The 10491-nt window shown below is 38.0% G+C and overlaps 1 protein-coding gene across 1 annotated transcript; it reads right to left on the reverse strand.

Annotated features, from left to right (window-relative positions):
- Positions 1-7612, reverse strand: igfbp2a (insulin-like growth factor binding protein 2a). The gene is made up of 4 exons (XM_087792540.1): positions 7199-7612; positions 1454-1638; positions 849-989; positions 1-694 (listed from the first exon to the last, which is right to left on the reverse strand). Exons 1-4 carry the CDS (start codon positions 7560-7562, stop codon positions 542-544), a joined length of 843 nt encoding a protein of 280 aa, XP_087648666.1. The 5' UTR covers positions 7563-7612; the 3' UTR covers positions 1-541.
- Positions 7613-10491: the final 2879 nt, after the last annotated feature.

Below are 10491 nucleotides of genomic sequence, written 5' to 3' on the forward strand. Positions count from 1 at the left end.
GAAATTCAGCTTCTCACAATTTGTGGGACGTAATTGACACAAAATATTAAATACGCATTAATATGCGGTTAATAGTAAATAAGAGACATTAAGAATACAAGAATCATGTTTATTGCTGTAATGTGAAACACAACGGATATTGTGAATGATGGTTACTTGATCCACTCCACTAATAGAGAATAGATAACCTTAAGAAATGGTGAAATATTAAAAAATGCTAAAAGGTACATGTGAAATTAAATTTTCTAAAACGTGTTAAGATTGTTAATCATTTTAATGGTTAACTTTATCTTAAATTATGCTAAAAAAAAAACATGTGTTTCTCAACTGGCAATATCCATACACATGGTTCAACTAATGGTCTTAAAGTCACCAAAGTCGTCTGTAAGACAAATAAAACATCTCTAACATAAGCATGTATGAAAGACTAACAGCAACGAACCCTATCAATTATTTTCTTCTTAGTTCTAAAGTCATACAAACACAGACAAATCATGTTTAGCTTAACCCAGTTGTTCATACGCTTCTGCTATTGGATACTCTAAATCTGGGCCATATCGGGGAGCTCCAGCTCACTGAGGTACTGGCTACAGTTGGGGTCACCCCTCACAGTAGGGGATGAAGGGATCTGTCGTCCAGTGTGGGGGTTAACGCACCAACATTCACCCCTTTGACCGTAAAGGGACATCTTGCACTGGAACACAAGAAAAATAAGTATTACAAGATTTTGAAAACATACACTCTACTGGTTTTCAGTTACATCTTAAAATATGAATACATAAATATATCTATAGATCTATCCATACATCCATCTATCTAAAAACAACGTGTTTTATAGTCCATCTCACCTGTTTAAGGTTATACTGCCCCCTCTTGTCACAATTTGGAATGTGCAAAGCGTACAGATCTTCCAGTGGATCTCGATTATCTCTGAAGGGCATCTTAGATATACGCTCCAGGACCTGGTCCAGTTCTTGCTGACACTGAGTCTGTAAACAAACGCACACAAAGAAATGCAGATATATTAACATAACGTATGTTAGCATTATTTTAAATTAAAACCTCAATGACCTCATTTTTCAGTTTCTGTAGAAGCCATTACCTTTTAGTGACCCACACATAATTTGGGTAATACCATGGGGGAAATGAAAGAGTGTTTGTTGAACCCTGCCTTAACCTTTTGTAATTAAAAAGTACAGTTTATATTATGGAAAAAAGGAACATACACGTCATTGGTACGGCATAGAGGGGGTTTTTTTCTGCTCAGTTGGATGAACCCAGAATATCTTAGAGACTCTCTAGGTTTAAAAAGCAAGCACTGTCTGAGGTATTACCAACTGCAGAGCAAACATTGTACTATTAGATTGCATTGAATGTTTCAATTATAAATAAAATACAGATGATACTGAGTGGTCAGAATGTAGCGACTGATCTTTAATCGAAAGTCACTCACTTGTTTGAGTCGCGTTGGTTTCACCTCCTCCACTTTGTTTGTCTTCATTTTCGTCTTCATCTCCTGGCGGTGCTGACGGACAGCACTCTCTTTTGGGCCCAGCCTGGTCAGGTCATCACTTGACTTGTGGATGTTTGGGATGTCGCTGACGCCTTGATCTGGCTGCTGCTGCAGAACTGCCTCGTCTGTCCACAAAGAACCATCGCAGGTGAAGATATTAATAATATTAATTATTATTATTATATTTATATAGCAGGTTTCAGACCAATAATGCCATATGATAATTATATAAAAACAAAAAACAGTCATTTAAAAGTGTCATAATAACAATAGTGACACAATATATATATAGAAAAAATCCAGTTAAAATAAATATATCACTTAAATGAATATTAAGATATAAAATTGAAACAGTAAATGATGGAAAGAAAGTAAAAACCCATTGATGAATCCAGTGAAGAGTTCTAATGGCGACATCACATAAAAGCTGTAAAAATGCGTTTTCAAATTGAAAAGATGCACAGACTCAGCCATTTTCATATCCTTATTTAGTCAGAAATTCAATATGTTTACAAACATCTAACATAAAACATTATTTGATTAGTTTTTTCAATGTTCTCTACGTGGAGCTAGAAATAGTCCACTTTCTACTAAATCTGAGCGCTCTCTGCTGGTGGGTATATGGAGTTGCATACATATTAGTTTCTACATTTCACAAGCTGTGATACATTTTGTGTATCTCACAGACATAAAGCCAAAGACCTTCTTCATTTGTTTTGGGACATGGACCAGGTTTGGCTTGAGGCCCAGGGGTACCACCCAGGATCAAAAAGTAACACCACAGGTGTCTAAACACCAACTCAGCACCAAGGTAAGCTAGTAAGGAAGTAAATTATATTTGTAGAGCGCTTTTATAGACCAGGGTCACAAAGTGCTTTAACAATCAAAAACAATACTCAATAAAATAACAACACAGGAGTCTAGGGAAAAGAAAATCAAGGAAAAGCCTGCACAAATAAAAGTGTCTTCAGTGTTGTCCACCTCAAAGGTCATGACATCGGACGTCAGGGATTTTGACATCATTGTCCTTACTTCTGAAAACTCGGTAAAAACCAATGGATGTTTTTAAGTGTTTCTTTTTAAACAAAGATGAAGATGAAGACTACTAACCATCATTCGTTTCACTAAAATGAAAATGCATTTTCGCCTATAACTATAAAAAGGATGGGATAACTCTGAAAATAATCCCAATCCTTAGTCGACAAGAGGGTGAGTAGAAAATGTGTGTAGTTTGAATTTTTTTGTGAACTATCACTTTAAAGGACAACTAATGTGTTGGTTTAAGTGTGTGATAAATTAATCTTGAACCTTTATTGTACTCAGGAGTATGTGTCTGTTTGTACAAAACAAGACTTTTCATTGAAATATTTACATTACAAAATGTTCTTAAGCCCCGCCCACAGGAGATAAAATCTTGTTTACCATAACCACGCCCACTCTGCTGTGATTGGCTAAGCATTGAGGTTTGTCACCACGTGTCAAAAATTCAAATCCAAAGTGGGCGTGATTACAGCTGGCTGGAGGAGTGAAGACCATTATCGTGTCATAATAGAATCCACTTCCGTAACCTCTTGTTCGCCAAGACAGGCCGAACCAAGATTTTTTATTCAGCAGCAGTCAGACTGATCATCCCTGGTTACCTCAGACTGTATACCATAATTATCCCTCAGGTCAAACACCACAAGAAATTCCCTAAATCCAAAACCCACTTCACATTGATGAACTTCTAGTCACTTTAAAGTGTGTTCATCACTGGGGACTGAAAGGGTTATCAAAGCAAATAACTCTCCTTGGTCCCTCACTCCTTCACATCTAGGTAGTGTATTTGTCTCTTTCTGTTTAAACACACACACATTAATTGAAATTGGAACTGTTTTATTTTTCAAGAGCGTCTCCTGTCCACCACCTTGACATTTACTATAGGATCCAAAATTCTGGAAATATTTTTCATGTAATTTTATCAGAATTGGCCACAATTTGATTTTCAGGGGGTGTCTTCTGCCCCTCTTGTTCCCGCTTTCCTTTGACCTGATCGAGTTGCTCTGTCCCTTAAAACCTTCTCTGAGAGGTCACATGTTATGGCAACATACCCAGATATTGATTTTAAACAAGCAAGAACCACTAATGTGATGTCGTTCTTTAAAAAATCAGCATAAAGTGAATCATACACGTATAGTATAGATAATATTCTAAGGTTATTATTATATTTTCCAACTCTCTCTCTGTCTCTTTAGGGGTGATCTGGGAGCTGGCAGTTCAACAGGCGACACACTTGGCTGCAACCTCCGCAGAGAAAGCAAAAGACCTTTGGCTCCTCGTTGCACAACATGTGTGGTAAACTCTGCTCTGTTCAATGAACTCCACCCTGCTGTTGGTGCGCACTTTTCATCTCTTCATCTCATCAATACATGTGTGTGAACTCTGCTCTTCCTCCAGGTTTCCTGCATTCTGGATCCGAACCACCAGCTCTGGTGTAGAAGAGCTGTTTAATAATCTTTTTTTTTTGGAAATGTGACTTTTTGTTTCGACTCATAGTGAGTGTCAGGGTCGGCTTAAGTTGTTTCTATGACCTAATGAGACAAAGGGAAATGAGGTCAAACATGCGACCGTGATGGGAAAACAAATGTAAAGCTGGGCCTTCATTGAATACACAAACATCAGGAGTAAAATCTGAGTATAGAGAGTCAATATTTCTATACTTGTTTCAATTCATCTCCACTGGCCACTGGCCATGACCACTCAGGCCGCCTGTTGAATCATTCTGCTGTGGAGTCCACGTGATGTCGGTGCCCTGAGGTGAGATGGCACCAAAGCCTGTGTTTTTGGAGGGGCATGGCCCAGGATTATCTCTGAGCTATAACGGTTCTCAGGGCCCAGTCTGGACACCAGGTACAGAGGAATGCCCGGGACTAAATCACAATGTTGTGTCAGACGGCACTAGGCTCTCCCTCCACTGCTTCTTCCCGAGCTATTCAGCCACCATCAGGAGTGTTCATGTAGAAGACTTCAAAAGTTTTCATATGAATCCAAATTCACCCGGAAAGTATTGAAGTTGGAGAAAGAATCAACGGCTCAGCGAATGATTATGGGAACAGACAAGAGATTCATCAAATAAACTAAAAAGAGAGGTAGTTTAAAAACCGAAGGTGAAGTAAGGTAGTTAAAAATAATCCCATTTATTTTGGATGTTTACCAAACAAATCATTTTAAGAAATGGGCAATTGCAAGGTTTTTTTTCAAGATAGAGATTAAATGGCGCAAATATATTTGGTAAAAGTTTTCATTTTGCACACTAAAACATTATTCATAATCTCCCTTTCGAAGTATTTTTTTCTTCAAACAGATTATTGACTTTGTTTTATTCTCTTGAGTTAAAAGATCCCAGGACTAAGGGTTTATACGCACAAAAAACGTGCTGAGCCACCTTTTACATCAAAGTCCATATGTGTCAATACTGAAAAAAGCGGTAAAAAGTTTGTAATTCCCGCAAGTTCTTTGTGTGTGTGCGTGTGTGTGTGTGTGGGTGTGTGTGTGTGTGTGTGTGTGTGTGGGTAGCTGCTCTCATTCTGCAGCTTCACTTTGATCAAATGTTGTTTCACAAAAATCTTCATGACTTTGGTTGACTTGAAGTATCAGAAGCAAATCATTTTCTTTTTTATATTATAAAAACAAGCTCATAATTCCTTTAAATTTTTTATCTGAATAGCATAAAAAGAGCGATGTTGTATAAATAAATACAGATCATCAATTTGGTGAATGAGAATATATTAATAAGTTTGTGACAAATTGAAAATCTACTCGTGTTACTACAACTACGTGTGTTAATTTATGATCAATATTGATCGTAAATGTAACTCTGATGTGAACATCTCAACGTGACTAGTGAGGCCTACAGACCTTACAAAGGAATTACAAACTTTTTACTGCTCTTTTCATTATTTATACAAATGAACTGTAACGTTAAAGGTGGCTCAGCACATTTTTTGTGCGTATAACCCCTTTAGTAGACGAGGCCTCTGGATTTATTTTAAATGATAAAATGATGTACTTCATTTGGCGATTCCTAGTTTTAAAAGAGAAGAACAAGTTTCATGATACATTCATGTAACTTCCAGGGATCAGTAGGTCATATTTAAACAAAGATGTGAAGTTTAATTTATAGAGCAAATAGTGCCATCTAGGGGCTTTTGAAATTGAGGACCTAAAACCTTATAAACCCATCAATGTGAAATTTGATTTTTTATTTAATTTAACAATAGTATTTAAATGACTTAAACACTTTTTCTTGTATAAAAGTCGGTCAACCTTCAACCACAATCCTTTCACAATCGTCCTTGTATAACTTACACAAAGGATTACAGGATTTATAATAAAAACATCTATAAAAGCTTATATGGTGCATTCGTATTTAATCCCGAAAGATAAAGAAGTTTGTTTAAGGCTGTCATGGAGAGAACGTGTTTTTGTTTTTTCAAAAATAAGCACTAGGAACGCTTTTTTAACTTGACCAGTAAAAGCATCCATGTTTAAACTAACTCTACCTATGCAGGGAAATTCACATAGTTTGGAAAAGGGAAGATGGAACAAACTGTTATTATCTTTCATTGCACCAAAATAAACATAATTATGAGTGGTTGAAAAAAACTTCTACATAAGGTTTAGAGATTAAATCAAGGGTTTAGGTCAAAACTTCTTGTAGTGTTTAGGAAAGTCTTTGAGACAGACATACATGTAACTTTAACTAAAAATAGTTTGATAAATCCTATTATTTAAAATGTTATTTTATTTATTATTTAAATATATAATTATTTAAAAGCGACTGTATGTGTGTGTGTGACATTCAACAAAAGAACAAATGACACCATGTTTGCAAGAAACACAGCTTTTTCCTTCAGTGTGTGAACGTGTCCTGGTGGTCAAGTGTGCGGACAGAGAAGAGCATCTCTCTAAATGTCATCTCCGTTAGTTTTGCTACGTTCCTAGAGCCGGGGGTGCCAAAATAAACATGTCAGTCTGGAGGTAAACTCTGACAAAGGCAAGGATTTGGACACAAGTAGAAATCACAACACGGCTTATACACGACCGACACTCGCTGGCCATTTATAGTCACGTAACCATCTGGTAATGGCTCTCCTTGGTCCCAGTGACCCGTCAGCCTCCTGGTCTGGATGAGCTCTGACCCATTGTCATCCTCCATGTAGTGAATCCAACTTAATGTTTTTTAGGATTCGTCTTTATTCTCAATCAATGCAGCATTCCTCCTGCACCTCTTCTATCTACTCCTGCGTGGAATGGTCAGCATCAATACTGTGATGTTTGTGTGAGTCCCTGCTGGTTTCTGGGGAATTTTGCAGACTTTGTTCTTTGTTGAGGCAGTTGTTTTTTTTTTTTTTTGGGAAGCTACTGTTAACAACATGGACAGCACTTTGTTTCCATTCACGGCATGTACACTGGGAGGATCCAAAGAACATGCTTTTTTTCAGACCTTCTTTCCCAAACACACACACACACCCATAAAAATGTTTGAGTATTTATATAGTTTATTTCCTAAATGACAGGGGGTATAAAACTAACTTTATGTTGTTATAATAATGTTAAAAACCTATTTTCAATCCAATTTTTTTCAATCTATTTTTCTGACTGCAGTCTAGACACTTGTTAAAAATTAATGGCAGAGGGACTGACCGCTGTTTGGCTCCACGTTGCTGCTGGTGGTGGTTGCGGATTCCGGGTCCACTTTGCGCCGACACTGGCCCTGACCCTGCACCAGCTGCTCCAGAGGGAGCTCGGAGTCGGGCGTCGGGTAACACCTCAGCCCGGTGGCGCACCTCGGGGTGTACACGCCGCACGTCTCGCCGTCCTGGCGGGCGCACACGGGGCAGCAGCCGCAACCCGGTTCCCTGACGATCTCGGCGCAGGGCTCGCCGGGCTCCGGGCACAACCCCTGGCGCTCCACGGTGCAGACCGGGCACCGGAACACCATCTCGGCCAGGGAGGCGCCGGCGGCGGCGGCGAGGATGAGCAGGCTGCAGGCTTGGGAGCAACGCATTGCTGAAGGGATTTTTTGCTTCTGATCACTGGGGTCCGATGGAAGACATCCCCAAAGTTAAAAAAAAAAAAAAGCAAGAGAAATGTGGAACAGGTGAAGTGGGGGCCGAGAGCGCTCCTGGGTCCTACAAATTCCCAGATTTGATCTGTACAGTGGAGACACTCATGGGGCTCATCAATTAAACGCCACATCTGATGTTAATAAGTGTTTTTTTTAAAACTTCTTCTGGTTGTGAGGCAATGTGAGTTACACAGTTTGGTAAACATTAGCTACATTAATTATAAGTTTGATTAGAAAAATATATACAACTTTTAAAATACATTTGGGAGAAATTCAAAATAAAGAAAAAAAAACATTTTTTCCCTGTTTATATGTCGAAATTTGAAGCATTGACGTTCATAAACGTACCCTAACATTCATTAATGACCCAATTCGAGTGAAATGGAACCTTATGTTGTCGGAACATGATCTGGAGCTTGTAATCCATGTGTTTGTGTCTTCTCGTCTGGACTATTGCAACAGTTTATTTTCATGTCTAAACAAGAAGGAGCTCTCTCGCCTGCAGTTGATTCAGAACTCTGCAGCGAGAATTCTAACCCGCTCATGTAGAAGAACTCACATTTCTCCTTAAAACTCTTCACTGGCTTCCAGTTTTTTTCAGGATCAACTTTAAAATTCTGGTTGTTACTTTCAGCTCTATTCATGGTCAGACTCCTCCTTACATCAGTGATCTGATCCAGCCTTACACCCCAGCTCGGGCTCTGAGGTCTGTGGATCAGAATCTACTGATGGTTCCTGAACATGCTTCCGGACCAGAGGAGAGAAATCCTTCCAGGCTGTTGCTCCTAAGCTTTGGAACGATCTTCCTCTCTCTCTGTGTTTGATGGATCTACTGACTCCTTCAAGAAACATCTTAAGACGCTTTTATTTGTTCAGGCTTTTCCTTGATTTTCTGGAACTCCTGCTGAGTTATCAGTTTTATCTTGATCTTTAAAGTATATACTTTATTGAGTATTGTTTTGATTGATTAAGCGCTTTGTGACCCTGGTCTGGAAAAGGGCTATACAAATAAAAATTACTTACTAACTTACTTACTTACTTTGAATTCAAGTCAAGGGTTAGATGTGAGTCCATGAACCTGTTTTTGACTCCAGACACATGGGTTTGATTTGTCATGCCTCATGATGTTCAGAGGAGCAATGTGACCTCGTTCATCTAATGTTTGAATAAAAATGGTATAAACTATATCAAAGCATGTCTGGGTGAGTGTTATATTAAGTAATGGCTTCTACAGAGTGCACAAATAAATAGACTTAAATGCCCATGAGATGGAAAGAAGTCCCTGCTCTATATGTCAGTGACACTCACGTACAGTAATGTGGTGTTCGTGTGCAGCTCAATTCCCAGTTGATCAGTTATGTCAAGCTAACTCATCCAGGGTGTCTACTTACTCAACATGGAATCATCAGGAATAGATGTGTGACAGAACTCTAAACAAACTCTCTTAAAAAACACTTTCAATAAAGCTCTCGTTTGTAATGCGTTACAAATGCATTAATAAGTGATTCTTATGCATTAATAGCACTTCATAGATGACGTTATGACAGATTATAATCGTGTTTGTAAACTTAAGTTTCATAAAGCAGAACAGTATACATGGTGGATGTTAAGACCTTGAAGTTAAGTGCCTTGTAGTTACTATGTAATTACAAATAACATTGTATTAGGTCGATTTAAATATATTTTATTGCAGTATTTCTAACTATTTTGTGAATATAAGAGTGTTCTCAATTTACTTAAAGCACTTGTAATACTTAATACATTCTAGAGTAACATGACATGGCAGTTTAAAGCCATCATAACTTATTCTATAAAGCTTTACAAACGATTTATAATATCTCAGGAATTTTCTCGTAGTGTTTTATAAAAGAGACCTTCGTAGAAAGTGTTGCCTGGATTTAATGATCAGCCATTGTCTGAATAAATCACTTTCACTAGGTTTACTTTACGAAGGGTATTTAGAAAAGGAAGCGAGATAGAAATGCCACCAAAACAGAATAATAAAAATGAAAATAAAATAATCCAAAAAGAGAATTATAGAATTCATCGTTATTTAAAAGTAATTAGATATTGTTTTAATTTTTTTTTAAATGTAATAATTTGAATTTTCATGGGGGTCTTGTGCCCCTTATCCTGAAATTGCAGGAAATTTTGTTAAGAAGTTTAGAAGTCTATAGGACAGTGAGGTCTGCCAGTTGCAGACAAACAGACAGGAAGACTTTTTTTACCGACTGTATATATAGATTATTTTCCAGTGTCCACACATTTGATAGTATTTTAAGCTATTCATATGGCAGCTGATCCTGAGGGGGCAGCGGGAGAATGGCACATTTAAAGCTGTCTAGCATCCCTTGGAGAGAAGGTTAGGATGATGGCCAGAGGTCCTGTTTGCACGCTGAACCATGTCCACCGATATGTCATTTTTTAAACACTGTGGATGGAAAGCAACAGGAGGGAAAGAAGCTGGATTTTATAAATACAACTTGAAGGTTGAAACGGGAGGTTGCTTAGGGTCTAACACGCCATCCAGGCCACAAAGGTGCCCATGTGTGCAGAGTAATCCCAAACAAGGTCACTCACTTAAATTCCTCCCGGTGGAATTGTTGGGTAAACACAAACTGGGGATAAACTTCACATTGATAGAAGAATCCATCGGAACACTGGGGTACTGAGGATACACATTTTATATATGTCTCACATAGATAGAGACACTTTTATGTGCGTCTCTAAATGGACGCATTGATGAATTGTATATTCATAAATAAAATAAATGTTTAAATGTTTTGATGACAAGCTTATATAGCAATGCAACGTTTGCATCTGCTCAATACGTTCCTACATTTTAACAGAGTTTCACATCTACAAGTAC

This window comes from Callionymus lyra, chromosome 5, assembly GCF_982586985.1.
Source record: "Callionymus lyra chromosome 5, fCalLyr1.hap1.1, whole genome shotgun sequence".
Taxonomy (NCBI): Eukaryota; Metazoa; Chordata; class Actinopteri; order Syngnathiformes; family Callionymidae; genus Callionymus; species Callionymus lyra.

Coding starts and splice junctions, on each gene's coding strand:
- igfbp2a (XM_087792540.1), bottom strand. CDS start 7,562: ATGCGTTGCTCCCAAGCCTGCAGCCTGCTCATCCTCGCCGCCGCCGCC. Junction 990..1,453: donor AACCAACGCGACTCAAACAA/GTGAGTGACTTT, acceptor GTTTGTTTACAG/ACTCAGTGTCAGCAAGAACT. Junction 695..848: donor GGCAGTATAACCTTAAACAG/GTGAGATGGACT, acceptor CTTGTGTTCCAG/TGCAAGATGTCCCTTTACGG.